The 22,412-nt window shown below is 40.3% G+C and overlaps 1 protein-coding gene across 3 annotated transcripts in view; it reads left to right on the plus strand.

Moving 5' to 3' along the window:
* LOC145455943 (uncharacterized) overlaps positions 1-17,436 on the plus strand; it is a 36,015-nt gene extending 18,579 nt beyond the window's left edge. The window contains exons 5-16 of one of the 3 annotated variants that reach the window (XM_080333992.1): positions 1,569-1,721; positions 4,838-4,930; positions 4,996-5,127; positions 5,635-5,747; positions 5,979-6,148; positions 8,059-8,291; positions 9,445-9,548; positions 9,608-9,705; positions 10,609-10,725; positions 11,385-11,551; positions 14,349-14,457; positions 16,151-17,436. In XM_080333992.1, the coding sequence (XP_080190118.1) occupies positions 1,569-1,721; positions 4,838-4,930; positions 4,996-5,127; positions 5,635-5,747; positions 5,979-6,148; positions 8,059-8,291; positions 9,445-9,548; positions 9,608-9,705; positions 10,609-10,725; positions 11,385-11,551; positions 14,349-14,457; positions 16,151-16,323 (1,662 nt within the window). In that variant the 3' untranslated portion in view covers positions 16,324-17,436. Of the gene's footprint in view, positions 1-1,568; positions 1,722-4,837; positions 4,931-4,995; positions 5,128-5,634; positions 5,748-5,978; positions 6,149-8,031; positions 8,292-9,444; positions 9,549-9,607; positions 9,706-10,608; positions 10,726-11,384; positions 11,552-14,348; positions 14,463-16,150 lie in introns of all 3 variants that reach the window. The other 2 variants (XM_080333977.1, XM_080333985.1) reach the window with 2 other exon arrangements.
* Positions 17,437-22,412: the final 4,976 nt, after the last annotated feature.

Here is a 22,412-nt window from a genome sequence, read left to right on the forward strand (position 1 = left end):
CTGTATTCTCTGTTTGGTTGACTTCATCATTATCAGTCAATTGAATTAAGACAAAAGTATGATGTTCGAGATCTGTGATGACTCAATTCTCACTTGATGCTAACTACAAGGTAACAGCGGCACACGAAAATACGGCCGTGATGTGCTTCATTCAATATCACGATGTGGTAGCAATGAATTTCAAAAAGCTCTGCGCTATTTTCATGTCTTTAGATCAGGGGTGGGCAAACTACGGCCCGCAAACTACACCATTCTGTGCGGCCCGCAAGAGTCTAAAGAAACTTATTTAAAATATTGATAAAATGCGTACTGAAAATCGAAATAATGCAGGGACTTCATTAAACTTTTTCCTAGTATATATCACTATGATAATTATAAGGCAGTGGTTCCCAAACTGGGGGCGGGGGCATAAAAGCATCTGAAGGGGGGCTCGAAGCTGAGCTTAACTGAAAATTTTTTTCGCGATACGCGCTATTTACATCCCGTTCATCATTTGCTCTGCATTTAGTATGAATTTCATATCTAAAAATCTCTCATCCACAGTCGTAACCTTCCATGCCACCAAACTATCCGTTAGGTTTACTAGCATCCTGGTTGCGTTTTGTGATATGACGATAAGGGGGCGCGAAATCTTTTACCATCATAAGGATGGGCATGTTCTAAAAAGTATGAGAACCACTGTTCTAAGGTAAATACCTCCTATATTATTTTTTATGTTTAATTTCTGGCGTGTCAGCCCGACTGCTTTCAACTGCTAAACATCACAGAAATCTGAAACGAGATTGACGGATCACGAGTGTGATTTCAGATTGGCAACTCCTGTTTTAATTAATTCAGTGATGTGCTTATAAAAATCAAATTTGCGCGTGTGTTAGGTAGATTCGTTCTCTGGATGCGTAGAATTGGGGTATATATATATTATTTACACATAGTAGAAGCGTGTTTGAAGCTAACATGGTTATGATGCTGTCAGCATTGTGTGTCCTGGAACTGAACCAAAAGTGGATTTAGTAAATCTATGAACAGATCGCTGCTCACAGATTTAAATTTCAATCCTGTTCCAAGAATCGAGACAACCGACTTTCATCTCTATAATTTTGACAAATTGGTTATTGAGGTCGACCAGTCTATAAAATTCCGCCACTGTTTCTGACGCGTGTACGATATCATCAAAGCAATGTTTGGATTGTTTCATATAAGCATATATATTATCTCCATGTCATCACTATATAATCAAATACCAATATTGCGCTTTGGTTTTTAATCACAATTTTATATAGTGTGGCCCGCGAATGGATTCAGATGTTGACTGCGGGCCGCGAGCTCAAAAGTTTGCCCACCCCTGCTTTAGATGGTAACAACAATCCTTGCATTCCATCTGTTTTTTCTGTCTCAATTTTCAAGGGACGAGCATTTGCTTGCGGCTTTACTTCTACCGGGGTCTGCCGACCAAGGTATGAGGCTTTCGGTGTACGAAGGCCGAGTTGTTGGAAAGGAAATGAAAAGATCCTTGCTGTAATGTCTGCTTGCCTTACCTTACCTTATGGAAGCATCTGCCCCGATTTCAGCACTCCAGCGAAATCCAAAATCTCCAAGAAGATGTCTTGCGTGAAAAAGCAAAACAGGACGACGTCACGAGGAGACTGGAGAAGACAAAAATGGAGGCTGACCACCTAGAGAAGAAGGAAATCTTGGCTCGGGAAGAGTTGGAAAAAGAGAGGGTGAGCTTGATATTCTCGAGATGTCCGAATTCGAATGACGGTTTTCATCCTATATTTGCTAGCTTGTTGTGATGTACAGGCAGGCAACATTTCACACTTGAATGAGAATGTATTTTGATGTTTAGTAAAATAAGTAACTCTTGTCTAAATGGTCATTACATAGTCTTGCTATGTTCATAAAGTTATATGGCTCAGTGAGACAGTTACAGTGACTGCGTACTAAAACATTAAAATATTTCCAGGCAACCAGCTGTAGTGTGGTTTTACCTTGACAAAAATTCAGACTCTTGCTTGAATCACTACAGAAGTAATGAAATACGTATGATACATATTTTAATTCTTGGATAGCGGTATACATTCTCATTTAATTGGTCACATGTTGAAAATCCGGGGTACATTAACCTTATTGACGATGCTGCAGCTCCTAGTTTTTTTCACTATGTCCTGCATTACTATAGGCCTACTACATATAGTGACTACCAGAGTTGGTAGGTAGCGGAGTACCAGTTTTTGGAGTACCGTAACACGGGGTGACTTTAGCACTGCCGGGTGACTTTGGCCGAAAACCAATATTCGTTTCTATTGCACACATCGAACAATATATCGATGTATGAGTACTTTGAGCAATTGTTTAGGAACAATCTGCATCAATAGAGTACTATTAATGCAAATTTCATGGTTGATACAACACTTTTACATGTTCGCAGCCATTTTTATATTGACAGGTATGGTGAGAAATTTCACCACACTTTTTACGTACTCAAACTTTTGTTTGGTTTACATGCAAAGTAGGTGTTTGAGGCAAATTCCTTTGATTTGCAGACAAAGGCTATGTATCTGACAGCATTTCTGGGGTTTTATGGGCGAAACTACAGTTCATTATTTCAAGATTGTCAAAATCATGTGGCTGATCAATTTTTTAAATTTTTTGCAATTTATGGGGTGACTTTGGCCAGCTATTTAGAGTCAGCTAAAATGGGTATTTTTTGAATCAAGATTAATCTTAGCATTTGTATCTTCTAAATAATTAAATGCCAAGGAAATATAGAAGAAATCTTGGTGCCAGGAGTTGTATAGACTACTCCGCAGATGAGATCCAAGCGGCACTAAGAATGGTCGAGGAAGGAATGTCGGAAAGATCTGTTAGTGAAATAACTGGTATTCCGAGAGGGACTTTACAGAATAAAAGGATAGGAAAGCATCCGAAATCACCAGGAGGCCAGCCTGTTTTATCGTCAGATATGGAATAGCAGACCATTGTATGGTGCAGGCAGATTTTGGATTTCCTGTAGACAAATTTTGTCTTGGGAAAAGTATCTCGAGAGAGGAGGTTGCCAGGATAATTGCTATACAAGAGGAGAAGAAGGCTTCAAAACGGAAGAAAAAATGGTGACCAACCATCAACATCCCAACAAAAATGAGTTGAATTAGTCACAAGCACTCAACATGAAAGTCATGACGATTCTTCAGGAGCAGAAAATTTCCAAGAAGATTTATGTAATGATGTAGTTGAAGTGGGAGCATTAGAAAAGGAATTGAGAGCAAAACTAAAAGCTGGCCAGTAGGCCTATGTAATAATTAAGTATAAGGGAGAATTATTTCCAGGTGCTGTGGAGAGTACAGAACAGCATGGTGCAGAAGTCAGTGTTATGCAAAAATCAGGAAGCAATTGGAAATGGCCAATTCAAAAAGACCAGATATGCTATTACTGGAAAGATATTAAACAGAGAATCTGCGACCCGGACTCACTGAATGCTCGTGAAATCTACAAAGTGAATGAACTTGAAGGGCATTGGCATTGAACTACTTTTTGTCATTGGTTTGTTTAATTTCGTTGTAATTTTGAAGATTTTTGTGGTTTTGCATTCAAATTAAAGTCTGAAAAATCACCATTGGTTGGATACTTCTTTTTTAAAAGACTGTAGATGGCCAAAGTCAACTTCTCAGCTTGTGTCATTGACAAATATGACTGCTAGATGTCCTGGAAGTACAAAAAATGGTGCTCGGCTAAAGACACCCCATTGCCGGGTGACTTTGGCCACCACAAAAAAATTGAAAAAAAATTATCAAAAACATGTGAATAATTTTCTTTTCCAAGTTTAATCCATAGATCTAACCCTTCCGCCCATAGCAAAGTTGAAGAAGGCAGAAAATAATAACATATCATAAAATAATTCAACATTGAATGTGAAAAGTGGTACAAAGTCACCCCGTGTTACGGTACCATACTCCAATAGGTTTTACTTACTCGGTTATCTTACTGAAGTGGCTGATGGTCATGTTTATAGATTACTTTCACCCCTAGTTATCAGTTTTTTAAGGAAAACTACACTTTTTTATTTGGGAAAGTCAAAAGTAGCATAGGTATACGTTAGATTCACTTTTATGTGTCCAATTTTTTAAACATTTGGTTGAAATAGCCGAATTGTATCACAGTAACTGAATATATGCTCCTAGTTGTAGAGTCGTTAGTCAATTTGCCGCGTCCGTAGCGTAAATGCTCTTTGCAATTTCGAAAATAGCCTCCTCCAATTACTGTGAAAAGAGTAGGACCCCTCGTCCAATTCTAGGTTTTTGGGTATTAGTTACCTGAATACTTTTTTCAGACCTGGATTTCTCTACTTATTCGTGCAGTAGTTTTACATGTTTTGAAAGTTGCTCCTTTGAAGAGTAATTGAGTAGAAATTTATGACGTCACATCGTCACTTCTACTGCTATTTGAGTAGGCCTACCAATGCCGACTACTTTGATCATTTCCGCTGCGTCGTGGCAATGTTGCACATCCACCGCCTAAATCGGTGGTTCTTGACCCTTACGTTAATTTGCAAAACTTTGGCGGATCCCAAATTTTTGCTGAGTTCTCAAAACAAAAATCTACTATATTACACATCCGATACATTACTACACAATACTGGTGCAAAAAAATGAACAGTGCATCAAGAACGGTGTTAAATGAGCTAAACCGTTAGAACACGATCTTCAAACAAAACTAAAACATTGTAATGAATATTTACTTCTAATCAGCGAGACTTGACCTCCTCTGAATCATTGGCTCAGCAAACTCCTCGGTTTCATTTTGTCAAAATCAATAACAAGCTGCTGACTTTTCCGGACAGGAATATCAGAAGAATCTGATACAGATCGCAGAGAAGAAACACAATGAGATGGAACAACGGATCGAGGAACTGGAACGAGGCCTGGCGAACGAGGTACGAATTTCGACGGAAGCAGTGCGATGCCTAGAATCCGTGCATGTTGTTTCCCGCATTTGTAGAAAAGCCTGACGGAGGATTTACGAATGCGCGAACAAGACCGGGCCATAGCGCTGGAAGAGGAATTTCTTGTGAAGCAGGACACTTTCAAAACGAAAATCCGGGAACTTGAGGAGCATAATATTTCGTTGCGGGTGAAAATGACTTGTTGTGATATTTGTACAGTTAGAAAATTACCCCCCCTGATGGACCTGTAAAGCTTATTACTTGGATTAGTTTCGAACGTATGTTAGTTAGATATGCAGTACGGTATTTGTAACTTTTCATTTGCTTGTCTGCCTCTCATCCGGTTTAGACTGTGATAAAGATGACAATGGTGATGCGTGGTTCAATTGGTATTCGTTCTTCTTCCAAGCATGTGCCCTCTCTACTACCTCATCCTTCTGCTATATTCTGTAGCAACTATAGTTGCAATTTGTGATTTTGACTCGATAAAATCGGTTGCACCGCATATATTTGAAATTTGATAATATATTAATATATTAATATTGAAATCAACCTGAATATTTTCGGCCGACACTCGTCATGGGTAATCGTCAGCAACATCGAAAGAAATGAAGCGAACATTGTGCAACAAATATCATGTATAATCCTCTGTTTCTCCTTCTCGCATTGCAACCTGATTCTTTTGTTTATGACAGGAAGAGGTGGCCGTTTTAATATCAATGCAAACGGGAAACTCAAACCCTAGCGGTCCCGGTTCGAGGCCGTTTGTAAATGGAACTTCACCCAATCCCTCCACACAATATGAGAGGTTAGTTGCTATCTGCGAGGCACCCGTCTCGATATACGCCTTATTTTGTACAGTATATGCATATTGAAATAAACCCAAATGTTTTCGGCTGACACTCATCATGGGTAATCGTCAACAACTAGCGGAGAATTGTAGTTGTTGTAATCGTAATCATTACCCCTGACGATTGTGTGCTATTTTATTGTATGTTGAAGTTCTGTACCTGCAAGAAGACTTTATTTTGTAATTTAGCAACTTGGACATTTCTACATTGGAAGAGGAGATTCGTAATCTCAATTCGGAGTTGAGCGACCTCAAGAAAAGGGCAAATGAACAATCGCAACTGCTAACAAGCTTATTCCAGAATACAAAACTTAGTACACTATTAGAAACGATGCCCGATATACCTCCATTCAGATCAGGTTTGCATAGTTCTCAGTGCTTGCTTTTCGCCGTGTAGTGTACATTATCATAAATTAAACCTGTATTCTGCGATTATATCTGGGGAATTGATACTGAGTTAACGTATTTGGAGTAAATATAGGGCTGGATTTGATGGAAATATCATGAATGAGTAGTGAGTTATATTGGTAGCAACCCGCAACTGATATCTATTTTTAGACCCGCTTGGTTGTCTCTGATGATAAATGTTTAGGGGATTTCCCTGCCTGATACAATTCATAGCATAAGGACTTGTGTTGACTGTTGATAGAAGCTTGAGACAAAGTGCGTATGCCTACAATGACACAAGTACTGAGCATCATTGTTCTCGGATGTGAATGTTTTCTGTGGGTAGTACATGGCCCATGGTAGGCCTTGGGTTTAGCGTCATTTGAAATTACTTATTTGTAAGTAATTCCGGATTGTACATTAGGGCTCTTCAAAAATGACTTTTTTCTCAAATCGCACTGGCTACTTGATAAAATTGTTAGGTTACCTAATTTAAGCCTACACACCAAATTTGGTTCAATTCCAACCAGTGGAAGCGGAGTTATTGCTGTCGAAAAATTTGGATTTTAATAAAATAGTATTTACGGTGGGCACCACCATAATAAATAATTAAAGACATTGTCACCGTAAATACTATTTTATTCATAATCCAAATTTTTCGACGGCAATAACTCCGCTTCCACTGGTTGGAATTGAACCAAATTTGGTGAACATCGTTTCTATAGACAACCCAACACTTTCATGGGGTGAACAGAAAATTTTCAAATTTTTTGGTATTTATTTTTATATAATAAATAGAAACTTTGTTCTCCTGTATTAATGCGGCTACTGCTTCGAATTGAACCAAATTTGGTATTTAGGCTTAAATTAGGTAACCTAACAATTTTATCAAGTAGCCAGTGCGATTTGAGAAAAACAGACATTTTTGAAGAGCCCTATTGTACATGTTCGTACAAGCTACTCCTGGTAGTGGTATTTAATCTCCGTTACAAGTACCGGTAATGTATTTGATGATGTCATGCATTTAAGCTGATTGATTCACGATTGATCAACATTTCCTTCGGCAAAACATGAAATAGGCGTATAATTCAAAATTATCATCTCAAGTTCATTCATGAATCTGCAATTATTTTCATGAAAACGTAACTGTTTTGTTGTAAATTGAGTACGGTACAGTAAAGTTTTTGTGCTGCAGGCAGTGAAAAACCGTCCTTGTTATTATGACGATTATGGCGAAAGTTGTGAACTGTTGTTGCCTTCATTTGTTTGGTCTGTTTTAAATTTATCGCCTATTTAGTAGTGATATGTAGGTCATGGTAGGACTTGGCAAATTTGAGTTACCTTGACAGAGGTAAAGATTATGTGCAAATTCTGTCAGTATACCTCTGAAATTCACTGTGTCTGGATATACCACTCGTATTGTGAACCTAACATTTATTGGTTTACTTGATGATATTTCGAGTATAATGGCCGCAGAGGTATTCAATCTTGTCACCAATGTAAGTTGTCAACTGACCATTACACTGGAAATACCACGACCATCGAAAGCAATTTTTTACCTGTATCTTCAGTTTTTCTTTCTCTCCATTAGCATATCGTGAAATCTGTTGATCATGAGTTCAAGTATCATATGTGCTGTTTGGATGATCACAAAAATTGAAATGATCCGACTGACCTAGTGTGTGGATTGTTGGACGATGGACATCCTTGTTGCTGTATACGTAGGCTATAGTCGTTGTTCATAATATGGCGAATCGTTTAACTTCCGACTTCGCAAATTCTACCGATGATTCGCGCAATTTGCGTGAAAGCTATGTCGATTAGAAATATAATCTGTTGAAACAATCTTACCTAGATCCTTTGCCACAATGTCGCAATCCAGGGTTGTGCGTGCGTCAAAAAATCAACTCCTCGCCGAAGATTAGCAGGAGAGCTGCTAACAGCAACGAGTTGGCGGGCGGCAGCCATTCGCTATCTCGAAAAGACTCTCGCGAACTTATGTTGACCGAGGACGCGGCGTCAAAGCAAAAAATTTTGAAACTTCATGACGGGGGTCCTTCCATCATGTCCACCGAGGAATTCATCCGGTCGCTAGATCAGGAAGGAAATATTCAAGTGAGTTAGGTCACGGAGATATTGTAATCGTAAAGTTTATAGCTCGGGCTGGGCGTGATATTCTGTGGAGTATGGAGTATTCATTCTAATGTTTTCAGCTAAGTAGTGATCGAGCTAGTTTTCTCTACTACCTAACTAAATTATACGCTCCTGGACACAGAGAGTTTATTTATCAACCATAATTCTAATTTCAATAGCCTATTTCCCACCTGTGAAAGCCTTGAAACCTCAATTGGTCGTATCGCAGCATACTGAATGTGTTGTACAAAGCAACGCACGTTAGTGTAAATGACATTACTGTGAAGTCGTGGTCAACTGACAGCATTGCTACGAAGTGCAATGAAATATGCAAGTTTGAAAAATACCTAAGTATCTTTAATGTGATGTATAACTGGCCTTATACCTAGGCTAGTTGTGGTAGCGTAAAGGATACATGTTTGAACTTTCTGCCATCTTTTATACTGTTATGACATCATGGGTGAATACATTCCATTATAGTTTAGCAATTTTTTTGACATTTGTATGTAATGCATACCCCAGGAATTGTCCGTATCTGCCTGTGCAACTGTGAGGAAATCTTTGTATGCCGAATAGGGTCAGGAATTTATGTGTGCAAAATTAATTCAGTACATGATGCTTGAGTTGAAATGAAATGAAGAGATATGCACTATTAGTTTGCCGATAATACCGAGTCTATCACGCCTTGAAAGAAATTGGTATCGGCCATTAGAGGTAAAAAAATTCGGCAATTTTTGTGACTTCATGGCGGTAGAGAGTCGGAGAACGATATAATCTAGCAAAATTGATGTCCGGCTGCAGCCTTTCTTGTTGAATTCATGTGCAAAATTTGCAATGGCCGTATAGCTATTTAAATGAATGCCCTGAAGTTTTGGAAATGTGCATAAAGCTCGATGTTGTATCTTTTGAATACCAGATGAATGTGTATCGGGATTACCGGTGTAGGTGCTAGTTATCTGTTTGATTTGTGTCGGATCAAAAAACTGATATCGGGTGGGCTTTGTTCATGACCTATAAAACTCCTGATAGCCTATCTCATAATGTCACGTATACCAAATTCCAGTCGCATTTTCCGGGGATATACAATCGCATTATTATTTTGGACAGTAAATCAAGATGTGTCATTTCATTTCAGACCCACAGACCATTTCGGGCTAACCATCAACCCGACGGGGTCCCGCTCAATCCCGTGCTGGACATAGCGAGGGTCATTCATAATCCAGAAACGATACCTCCACGGTAGGTGTTGAAATACTCTGTCCCAGTACTTGCCTGTCAGCGTTGACGGTTGTTTTCAGAGGGCCAATTGTGATGCCGACGACAACGGTGCCTACGCGTCAAAACGAACCTTCTCTCATTCTGTCCAAATCACTTGCCAACGGGGGAAGCAGAAAAGGTATTGTTGGAATTGTTGTGTTTGTCGTGACTAGCCCGGGTGCTTGAATCTGAATTGAGTATTAATTTCAATGATTCAATCGAGTATTGCGAGATGATCTTTTTAGGTGCTGTCATTTTAAATTCCTTGCCACTAATTTTATTATTTTATTATTATTTTCAACTACGAAAGCCTTGAAAGCTTGATTCCACAGCATACAAAATGTGTAGTACGTACAAAGCCATACCCGTTAGTGGAAATGACATTGAGACATACACAACTGTCAAGTAGTGATTAACCCGCAACATTATCACCAGGGTTGTAGCCAACTCGCACGGTTCCGAGTCACAAATCAATTTCACTTTTATAATTTTGACTCGAGTCGAGTCTAGTCATTTTCAATTCACCACCGAGTCACGGAGTAGAGAGTCATCGTGTTTTGACTCAAGTCCGAGTCCAAGTCTTTGTATGTTGACTGTTCAGTTCCGAGGTTATAACACATGAATCCTACTTTTCACAAGTCTGCTCGGTGATCTTGTATGCTTTGCATTCATAAGGCGGCATACTAATTTTCCTCACTTTAACAGTTTCTGGTAGCGTTTTCAAGTCCCACTACTGACAGACGAAATAACGGTAGTGCGATAACTTTACTATTCTTCGAAATTGTATTGATATGCCTGTCTTGGTAAAGAAAATGACTCGAGTCAAGTCGAGTCACCAGAATATCGAGACCAGAGTGATTACAATCACACAGTGCAGTGAAATTGGTATGGTGGAAATAGCACTAAATTATCCTCAATGTGATGTATATGGCATTCTATTTTGTGAGGTCGCATGAAAAGTGCATATTTGAACGCGATTTATGTTATGCGAACCCATGGGATGAGACTTTGCAGCTTTCACCCGTGCTTCGGCGGTTTTCAGGATCGGTCTCTAATGTTATGGAGATGGAAAGCGACCAATTCTTCTCGTCGTCGTTAACAAGTACAGACACGCTGATTGTGTCGCCGGTATCTCAAATCCAGCCCAGCCGTATTCTCGGTGAGTGTGTTTGTGCAAGGACACGAATTTATAACCGTATGATGCTTACTTATCAGAAGTGGTCAGTGACAAAGTACTACTTCCACTTCTGGTTGAACAGATTTTAGGCAACGCTACTTTTCAAACTTTGGAATTTGAAAAGTATTAGAAAGTGCAAAGTAGCTTTGAGACGAGTTTGCATTGCTTTTATGTACGTGAAATCGTCTTCACGGTAACTGCCGAATGTATTTTCGATGATTTCAACTATTTGTGGCGTCATTTGTGATTTTCAAAGCAGCCACCACCGATTAACTGCAAAAAGCATGTAAACCCTTGACCGCGCTTTTAAAATATAGTAATTTTTCCTCAGTCCCAACAGTTCGTGGCCCTTTTTTCCGAGTATCAGGACTGATAGATGAAATACCAATAACGTGGTTGGCCTAGCCTCGACTCATATGACTTGGTACAAGTTGAGTCTAAACAAAAATTGACTCAGGTCGAGTCGTTTTACGCATTTGATAAAATGACTGGAGTCAAGTCGAGTCATCAAAAAATTGTGAATCGAGATATTACAACCATGAGTTTTGACACGTCTTGGAATTAGGTACTCCAACACGTAATCGTTACTGTTATTCTACTTCCCAACTTTTACCACCTCCCGCTGTTGGCGCTATTTTCAGTTGCCGATAATACGCCTGGGCCTGGCTATCAAACTGCAGCGTCCCATGAAATTGAGACGCCTTCAAGCCGGTACACGGAGATTTCGTCGGACGAAGACAACGAGTCCGGGGAATTCACGCGGCCCGGAAAGAGCGGATTTAAGCCAAAGGAATTTGTTGTCCCAACGGTAATTAGTTCAATGTTCATTCTTCAGTATTGATGCCGGCAACTGAGTCTTGATAATGGCCGGCCACGCTAGCGACATCGGAATATGTTGCTAGCATGCGATAAAATACGGACGCTATTTGAGTATAATGCCAGATTGGTATTACACATTAAAGGTAATTTTGTGTTTTTCCAACCATACCTCTTTCATTGCGCTTTGTAACAGCTGCTCGGTTAATTAAGACTTCCGAGTTATATGTAATTTACATTTTAACCCATACCCAGATTTTAACTACATGTTTTCTTCAGTATAACTGACATTATGTTATCATGTTCCGTTCGATCTTATGAATGGTGTACATTTCAACTTTTCAATTCCCTTATTATGTACAATGTACCATGTTATAGCGACGGGTACATAAATATTCGACCTGGAATTGAATCAATCAAATACCATAAACCCGGGTATCATTGGACTTGAGGGTAAATTTGGACACTAAGCAGTAAAACATTCAAACGGTTATTGATGGAAAAGGGTGGCCGCTGGATTTCCAATTCTTTTTCATGAGGCGAAAGTACCACAAGTAGTCTGGATAAAAGATTGATTCATTTCACTACCAGTTAAACTTGACCCAACATCGATAAATTAATGGCGGTGATCAATTTCATCATAATTGATGGTTAACAAAATTCTTATAAACATTGATAGTATATGAGCCATAGATTCAAAACTTGGCACCAGATACCTCCAAGTAGTCTTGATATAGAGCGTAAAGGCATAGAAAATACTGCATCGTCCAAAGTTATCCCACATGCTGCGGAAACTTTGGACACGAATAATAAAAAAAATAGGGTAGCTACATGACCATGAGGATTTTGGATTAGTTTATTCTAATCTTTGCTCCATATCCCCAGAAAAACACAAAACCCCCTGCACTCTAGCATTTCCAATATATGAAGCAAAATTGTAAAAAATTGTCCAAAGTTACCCTCGTTTACGATAGTCGATTTTGCTCTGCTCTCTGCCTACAGTCTACATATGAGCATGTGACACTGAGACACGTGAGTTAGTTTTAGGGTTGTAGAGTCACGTGGTCGAGTGTCACATGCCCAAATGTCATTTTTCGTGGTGTCGCCGGCTGAAATGTTGGGCAACCACTTAAGACATGTTTGGCGTCTATAAGAGCTCGTCGTATGTAGCCTCTTGCGCGCTACAAATATATTAGATGTTGGCAATAGGTTTGAAACGTTGTATTTGGCAAATGCCTCTCTGCAAACTTTCGTAGCTATCTTTCAACCTGTTTGTACGGTTCGCGAGGCAAGTCTGTTTGTTTTGGTGCAGCCGCCTGTCTGTTTTTTCAATAGGGGATTTCCGTTGGTTAAAATTAGTTAAGCTAGCACTGTACAACACATTGGTTTCGGGTTATCTGTAGGCGTTGCTAAGAGTGCTTAGTTGCTTAGCTAAGATTAATACGTGATAGGCCACTTGAAAACTTTAGCGGTGGGACAAATATTTTTATAAAATACAAGTTTATGGATTTCATGTTATGAAAATAAGCAAAGTCACAATATTTGATTGAAGAATTGGGATAGCGGATATTGACTTTCTTGATGCGCATTGATGGTCAGTAAAGGGGCTACTTCTACTTTTTCAGAGTCCTCGAGGAGGTTTCCCTTCTCACACTACTTAGTCAAGTTCTTATGTTTTAGATTACTTCCTCTTTATCAGTTTTTTAAGCAAAACCACCTCCTTTTACGTTTTGGAATTCGAAAAATATAAAGTGGATTTGAGGTTATGCAGGGGTCGCCAACTCAAACGGGTCTTGGGCCACTTTTCAAATTTCGTAGAGGCCGTGGGCCGCATGAATTCAATATTAAGATCAAATAGCCACGCGGTTTAATAACCACGCTTTTAAAACTTTACGTCAGTACGACGCTGTGCTAACTTGGGCGACAGGCATCGTTACTACAAACGAAGTAATATTGTATTACAGAAATACAAATACGAAACGAAAAATATCATGATCATCAATTTCATTCTGTTTTCAACTATGAGGGATATCTGACAACGCTTTTCAGCAACTAAGGAATAGATATTGGAGCTAGTGAGACACGGACACGGTACTAGCTAAAATACTATCTCCTCGAAAAGCATGATCTTGCGAAGAAGCAGTAAGCCCATTTTAAACGTTTCGGTATTGGCCATTGACCGTCAAGGCAATATGCCCAGCCCATTCAAGCAGCTGATTTGGAATGCTGTTGCCATCGCCGAAACCATTTCAGCTGGTGACGAAGAGTGATGTTGGGCACAGGAGAGTAGCTCATTTTCAAGCAACAACAACAATACTTCGAAACTGAAATCAACGTTCAGCATTACAAAATGCTTTGGTTAGCGTACTTCTGAAATCAGATTGCGGGCCGCAAAATCTGAACTTGCAGGCTGCGGTGTTGGTGACCCCTTCTTTAAAGAGTGAATCGTCATAAGGACAGCGGGCAATATAGTCCCTTTATCATTGTATTTGAATTTATAATTCAATGTATTGTTTTTTAAATAATATTTTCTAGGATATTTGTAATGTCATCTTGTGTTAGTCGTGAAGGTGCATCTTGCTATTTGGAGAGTAACCACGCGATTACTCGGCCAAATCTACGTTTTGAAACTACTCTCTCAAGAACTTTGCGGGCCGTTCATTTATCACTAACGTATGTTTTGCAAATTGCTATTCCTAATCAAATAGAAATTTGCGGCATTACTTGTACCTCTACTCGAGTAGACACGCCGACTGCTTTGACCTTACTCGTCGTTATTGGTGATTCAGGTGGAACGACCATCCCCCGACCAAGGCACATCACGGAAAGCGTTTCAAGACGTCGGCTACCGGGCTCCGGCCGCGCCCACTAATACTAGACCGGCTATTCGCGCCCGACCTGAGGTAAAATAATAGGTCCAGTGTAGGCCTACCTTCTTACCCGCACCCTATAACTCCCGTACGACGTCGAGGGATTGCGGACTGTGTGCAACTGCAGTGGGTGGCACAGTTTGACAGCTAGAACAATTCCAACTTTTCCAAATTAGATTAGATTTGGAATTATAGCTACACTGTTTTCCAAATTTAGAATTATTGAATTCGCAAAAACATGAAATTGAATTGAATTGTGAGTTAGGAATGAAATGCAAAAAGCCATATCAAGTTGGAGTTCATTCCCATAAGCATGGACAATGGCAAGTACACCTAGTTTGGCTGTTTTCGCTCTATATGGCTATAGATAGATCACTAACCTACGGATAGATACGTCACTCGCAAGCAGTGTCTCCTATTGACGAGCGATCTAAGTACCCGCGAAACAATAACTTCATATTGTTAATTTATTCGCTAAAAGCTTTTCGACTAACTCTCATCAGTAGCGAACGTTAGTGATGGGGTGAATCCAATTCGAAATGTAAGAACTATTTTGTCTGTATGACGTAATAATAACAAAAACAAACAACTAGTAGACGGGCAAGATACGGTAGCTACGAAAGCCGATTCTCTGTCGCCAGAAGGAACGCCTCTACACTCTTGGAATATTTCATTAATGTTATGTGTTGTGTTTTCGGTTATTTATAACCGAATATGTACTCGTTAACGTTTGTTTTGTACCGTTACTACCGTATCTTGCCCGGCTACTAGTTGTTTGTTTTTGTTATTATTACGTCATACAGACAAAATAGTTCTTACATTTCGAATTTGATTCACCCCATCACTAACGTTCGCTACTGATGAGAGTTAGTCGAAAAGCTTTTAGCGAATAAATTAACAATATGAAGTTATTGTTTCGCGTTATTCTGAAGTTCTGTACCACAAATAACTTGTTCAAATCTAAGTAGCGTAATTGGTAGTGCTATAGCTGGCGACCCGAGCGCTGAAATTTAATATCGTTGGTCTTGATCAAAAGCTAGTGTTGCACTGATTCCGAAAATACAAATTAAAATCTTGTCAGGGCAATGGAACCACGTCTAGACATCCCCTAAAGTCAGAAAATCGGCATCGTCTAACAATGGCTGCGCCGCAACACAATGAACATAACAATGGCCCTTTTGGCTAAGCAACTGTTCGGAACAATGCCGATTTTAAGACTTTTAAGGGCTGTTCTGATGTGGTTCAATTGCCCTGCCACGATTTTAATTTGTATACTGGGAATCAGTGTGACATAGCTTTCGATAAAGACTAGTTGCATTAAATTTCAGCGCTCGGGTTGCCAGCTATAGCACTGCCAATTACGCTAGTGTTAGATTGCTCAGCAATAAGAGAGACTGCTTGCCCAAGCGTAACGCCGGGTTTTGCGGGAGTTACGTATCTATCCGTATGTTAGTAATCTGTAATACAGCTCTCCTGTAGCATTTTGAAGGAAAGCCATAAATTATATTTCGCTCCAATTAGACAACTACAATTATCTAGTTGCCCTAGTCTGGTAGAGAGGTGTTGATGACATGGTATTTGTCGTGACGTCATATAGGATCTTATGTAATACGGGTGCCGAGTTTGATATTGATTGGTGGTATAACACGGGAGATATCCGGTCTGGAAAATAGAGTACACTATACTAAAGCAATACTTTGTCCCGTTTTCTCAATCCACACGTTTACAGACGAGCGCGCCCGCCGGACACCGTCAATATCCCGAAGGCCAGCAAGACGGCGGCTGTCCCATGTGCTCGCAGGTGTTCACGGAGGAATGGTCGATGGAGCGAAAGACCAGACACATTAACGGGCATTTTAGCGACGACGAAAACGGCCTTCTTTCGTTCGAATAACGCGTTGCATTACTATAAGCCGGGGCGCGAGTGTGCATTCAGTTGATTCGTTCCGTGACTGAAGTGGTCGTCTTTTGATTGGGATCTGCGATTCGTGCGCTCGCGGATTACTGGGCGCTTGATTGATGAATGCATTGTTACTAGGGCTGCGCAAATTTGAGTACCTGAATGATTTGATTCTGAACGGGGGGGGGGGGGGGTATTCGGGGCGTAGTCGAAGTATCACTCATGAGTTTAAAACAGTATGAATGATGTTGTGGAAAGTTAAAATACGCACCTCTTATGACACTGCACAAAGAATATCATGTTCTACATCACATTAAAGATAATTTGGTATGTTTTCCCTCGTACCTATTTCATTTCACTTTGTGACAACGCTGTGGTCATTTCCACTAACGTACATAGCTTTGTTCTACATGTTTCGTGTGGGGCGATACGACCCATGGAGGTTTCAAGGCTGCCACAGTGGGAAATAGCGTCGAAATAACAATTCTCGTAGCCCCGGTAAAAAAGCGTACAAGTTCAGTACTCGATTGAGATCGTAGTACGCGAATCATTGTGCTCAGCCCAAGTGTCGATGTTGTTAAGTTGCGTAATCGCGGAACAGCCGGGTTGTCAGTGGTGTGTGTGACGTGACTGGTTACGCACTGGCGTGCTCACGTAATCAAGCGCATCTTTGATAAATCAGGTTTGGGATTTTGAAGATACTACAGTAACGGGTTTATTTCGCTGTGATGTTTTCTCATCTCTGTGCGTTCAAACCGCGGGTAGTTGATTACCTTTCGACCGCGCGGTCATCGACCCCAGTGGTTCGGCGTCGCTCCGGGACCTCTGTCAAACACCATACAGTGGTGCGATGTAATTGCTTGTACGGACAGCGGCCTGTCCGAAAAATTGCGGCGGAAAGTCTACGGCGCTGAAGCAGAGGCGCCGATCTCCGTTCGCTGTTGTCGTTTCTTCAACGCGGTCTTCGCGCACAGACTCGCTTTGCGTATCACCTTTACTTCTTCGTCGCGTGAAGTCTGCGATTTTTATCCGTTCTATATTACTATTCTTGCTACCAATGCTCTCCGCTTAATTTACGATTCTAATAAATATTTCATTTTTCTCGTACGATTGCGGGGATGATCTGTTAGAGCTCAGGTGTTTGGTACGTTGCTGAACTACAGTATTTTACCGCAACGTGCCGTGTCGGGGTTGGGGGTGTAAGACCAGTATTATAATCCAGTTGCGTTGCTACTGGGTTGCTTAGTAGCCTACATCACCATGTCTTTAGGCGTCATTATGGAGTCACACACTTCTTAAGCAACTGGCAGACGAAAATGTTCGTGATATGCTTAAAGCGGGAGGCAGCAACCTTTTTAGCTCTGCGGACAGGTTTTTAAATGAATTTTTTTTTCCGGCCGGTTTTCAAAAAAATAATCAACATCGAAAATCTATTGCAGCTCCAACACTATAAATAAGGTCACTACAGGGAGCCCAGTAGGGCAGTAACACTTATGTTTAGATAAAAGGCCCAGCAGGATTTATGGGGATCTTCGTTCAAAATTTGATCAATGCGCATATTATACCTGGGTAAGAATTGAAGGTACTGTGTTTATTCACCGATTGTTTTGCTTAGAGAATATGAAATTGCATCTACTGAATATTCCATTGAATTAGGAATATCATATATCAGGGGTTGGCCACCTTTCGTATGCGGCGTGCCAAATTATGTCACTGCATCAAAATAATACCAATTGGCGTGCCAAACATTTTACTTTGTCATATTTATCGTTACGAGCTAGGTATCCCACCAACAACTTATCTGAAGCTGACAACGGCACCGGATACGTCAATGGTTCTCGTCAAAGTATGGTTCGCGAATAGGATTGCATTTGAAACAAAAGGTGTATTAAACAAATGCATTTTTGATTAAAACAATTTTTTTCAAACGTTTAATTATGCCGCAATTGTGTATACACGTCCGAAAACCATGTAGTATGGGCCTACGAACGATTTGCACCCCAAATCGTCGAAGTATACGATGTGGGGTTGCTAGAACCCCCGAAATCGTCGTCCGTGCAACAGTTCTTGCGCGTGGATATGGATCATTGGTACGGAAAGGGTGATCTGATGATCGATGATGACGCCACCGACCGTGAAAATGCTGCATAACGATGTAGTCCTGGTTACAGATATTTTTGGTCTGTTTATGACAGTGATCGGAAGTCGAAGGAGGCATAGTTACCCTACATTTTCAATTGTCAATGCCAAACCACTCTTGCGTCACAATTAAATATTGGTGTCGTCATAACTAAAAATAAAAATTAAAAAAACATGTTTCAAACAAGTACCTTGTTTTAAAAATGTTTGTTCTGCATTTATTTTTGTTTTAAATGCAACCCTAGTCACGAAGGGTAGCCTATAAATTTTGGTCGCTCTCGCACCTGAGTTATCGTTTAATGTAGGCAATATATTTTTTCGTAATACTTTTGACTTGACTTAACTCGAGTCACTTTGCAAAAATGACTTGACTTGACTCGACCGTGACTTGAAGCAACATCTACGAGTCAATTTCAGACAGCCGGAGAAATGCAATGTATATGAATTATGCATCGTACTTTGAAAATTCACCTTGACTTGAATTGACTCGAGTCACCTCCAACAATCGAGTAACCTGACTTGACTCGAGATAACTTGTGACTCGTAGGTAGTGACTTGATCCCAACACGGGTACTCTCATTAAAATGAAGAAAACCGGCGCCACTAAATCACGCCAAGCGCTGAGAAAAAATTCAAGATCCGTCCCAAATGACTCTGCTCTATCTTGATTTAGGAAATAATTTTGGGCCACCTTCAAGCTTTTTCTATTTTGAAAACTTCTGTTTTACTTTTTGCAGCAAATTTGGTTACAAAATCTTGTTTGTGTCAAATCATTTGGGTGCTATGAAAAATCAGCTCGCTTGCCAGGGGCTGCCGAGTGCCGACCCCGGCAATATGCCCTCTCTTGAGAGGATTTGTTCTCTTTTCTTTTTCAAGAAACCGTAATGTCCTCGAAGGACGCCCAAATGTCCTCTTTCTACGCAAATCGTCCTCTTTTATTACCGTTAGTGTTAAGTGATGACGTCGCGACAACTAAAAATGTTAATATCGGCAGCACAGACACGTGACCTTGTTTTAATCAACCCGCGCAACCGATCACCATTTTCCGAAAAATCCTCCCGTTTCATTGTATTTTGACGTTGGATGTAAAATGTGCCCTCTTTGGCGGATGTCAAAATATTTTAACCTCAACTGCATTGAATTTGAATGAATTGTAACGGCGTTAGATATTCTGATGATTTGATTGCCATTTCATCCCGTGGTCGCTGTCTGGTCTATGAATCAACGTCATTTCTTCGACGTGGTCTGTGCTATTTGCCTACTGTTTTTTTTTTGTTCGAGGCATCGGATCAACGTGAATATATTTACCTCGCATCTTTATGCTACCGCGCTACCGCATCATGGCACAAGTGAACATGGTCACCGCGAATATGCCTTGCGTTGCATAGTAACAAATTTCGGTACGATGTTTTATATAACCCTACTGCTACTAGTAGCCTACCATACGAATCAAATAGGTTGCATAGGTGAACACGATCTGGAGCAGGATTTGATCGATTTGTAGTCGGTCTGAATCCGGATTTTAAACCTGTTTTAAATGTAAGGCTTTTCACGAAATTGTTTAAAGAGCTTCTTGGAAGTACATAACTTCAGTATACAATTGGACTATGGAATTGTTTAATTAAGTTACTTGCTTTGGTACAAAAGTTTGCTCGAATATTTAGTGACTCTCTGCTGTGAGCTTGACCCACAATCACACAACATCAAGAGCGAACTACAATTCATGTACGCAGTCAGGGAATGATGCTTATTCAACCAATCAATGAAATTGTCATCGTTGTCTGATGTAAAAAATCTAGCAGGCGTACGGGGTCAATCTTGATTTCGTGTGTTTATTGTATCATAAAAACGAAACCCATGCGATTTGGGCCTTGGCTACGGTTACCATACGTCCTCCTTTGGGAGGATTCGTCCTCCGTTTCCGGGTTTTAGAAAATATCCTCTGAGGACGTCTAAATGGTCTCCTTTGTGGCAAAACGTCCTCCTTTATAGCTTTGAGAGCCCGGTAATTGTACACTGTACGCAGAGGGCAGTTAAAAAAACTTCTCCTTCAGATGTCACTGGTTACTTGATAAAATGGTTAGGTTGGCTAAAAAAAAACGCTGCGCCCCAAATTTGGCTCTATTCCAACCAGTAGAAGCGAGATTCGTGCAGTAGAAATTTTTGAATTTATCATTAAAAAACAAAAAAAAAATGGAATTTCAAAATTTTTCTGCCGACCCCATAAAATTGTTAGGATGTCAGTAAAGATAATGCATACCTAAGTTGGCTCAATTCCAATCACCAGAAGCGAAGTTATTGCAGTAGAAAATTTCTAATTTCATGATTTTATAATAAATAATTAAAGAGTTGGTCACCGTAAATACTATTTTATTCAAATCCAAATTGTTCTGCTGCAATAACTTCGCTTCTAGTGGTTGGAATTGAGCCAAATTTGGTGTGCATCATCTCTACTGACAGTCTAATGGTTTTATGGAGTCGGCAGAAAAATTTTGAAATTTTATTTTTTTGTTTTTTAATGATAAATTCAAAACTTTCTACTGCACCAATCTCGCTTCTACTGGTTGGAGTGGAGCCAAAGTTAGCGTATAGCGTTTTATTAACCAACCTAAACGTGTTATCAAGTAGCCAGTGAAATTTGAAGGAAAAGTTTTTTTTGAACAGCCCTGTCGCACAGTCACAACTATACGAAATGCCATAAATGACGCGAAATATGGAGTTTGACGACAAGGTTGAATAAACAAAAAGGTCAACTCTAGCCTAAGCGACAACGGGTCTTTCGGGAGTCGATTTGGAAAATTACCTTCTTCTTTTTTTAGTCAACCCAATATTATTTATAGTAATAATTTTCACACCCGTTTTCTCTTCCGCAATTGCATCATTTGTAACAACTTGTAAAAAGGGTCCGCTTTTGTTTGTTTGTTTTGGGGTATTCATGGTGTTTGTCGACCAGTATGATCATTTACACCAGGCCGATATTCTTCTCATTTTCCGTAACCGCCGACTTATAGCACGGCCCACCTCTTGGCTTTTGTAAGACACCACTGACGCGGATGAGGTGGCGAGGAGGAGCCTATAGGTAAACCTCCAACACTTAGGTATTGGAATTCGGAAGTCGACCTCGGTCGGACTCGAACCCGCACTTATTGGTGTTGCAGCCGCGGATTATACCACTGCGCTATCTCGCCACAGCAGGGTCCACTTTTGCGGATCTCAAAATTTGGTAACCCCACTATATTCGCTACGTTTCGCGAAACTCGAATCATATCGTACCAAGTATGGTTCCGTATCCGACCTCGCCGTACCTACTACCTATTGTATGGCGGCTGTCGTCCTGCTAATATTTTGAGCTTTGTGATAGGGAAAAGGTCAAGGGCATTGTCTGGCATAGCCTACCCGCGTACCACGTGTGATATAGTATTTTGGTGACAATTAGAGCGCCGTGAGTCGTCACAATCACATAGCAGTCTTGAAACAGGAAGTATTGAATGCGGTATTGGTCTTTCGGACTTTCTGAGCTTGGAACGAATCGTGCCAAAATCGCAGCGCGACAGATGAGATCGTTTGGTCGTCGGATCGGTTGGATTATGGGCATACGAAGCGCGGCCGTATGAGAGAGCTGTATTCAGCGATTTTCTGACCGAAATTTGACATACGATGTTAAAAATTCGAATGTATCCATATACGCTAATTGTAGTTGCAAGAAGCAGCCATTCAATGTGCAGTTGCCATCGTTATTTGGTTTAGAATAGTTTATGTTCGGAACAATCGCAGTGTTTCATAACGAGCTAATATCGTTAAGTTGCACAATGCACAATGCACAGCACATATATGAGGAATGAGGATAGGCGCTGTGAGTAGAAATATAATCGCTAGACGTACGGTTCGGCTCGTGGTTGGTGAGGCAAAGTGCCCCGTTCAGAGTAGGGAGACTGATTCAGTCC

This window comes from Botryllus schlosseri, chromosome 2, assembly GCF_051294905.1.
Source record: "Botryllus schlosseri isolate E-star chromosome 2, Bs_hap1, whole genome shotgun sequence".
NCBI lineage: Eukaryota > Metazoa > Chordata > Ascidiacea > Stolidobranchia > Styelidae > Botryllus > Botryllus schlosseri.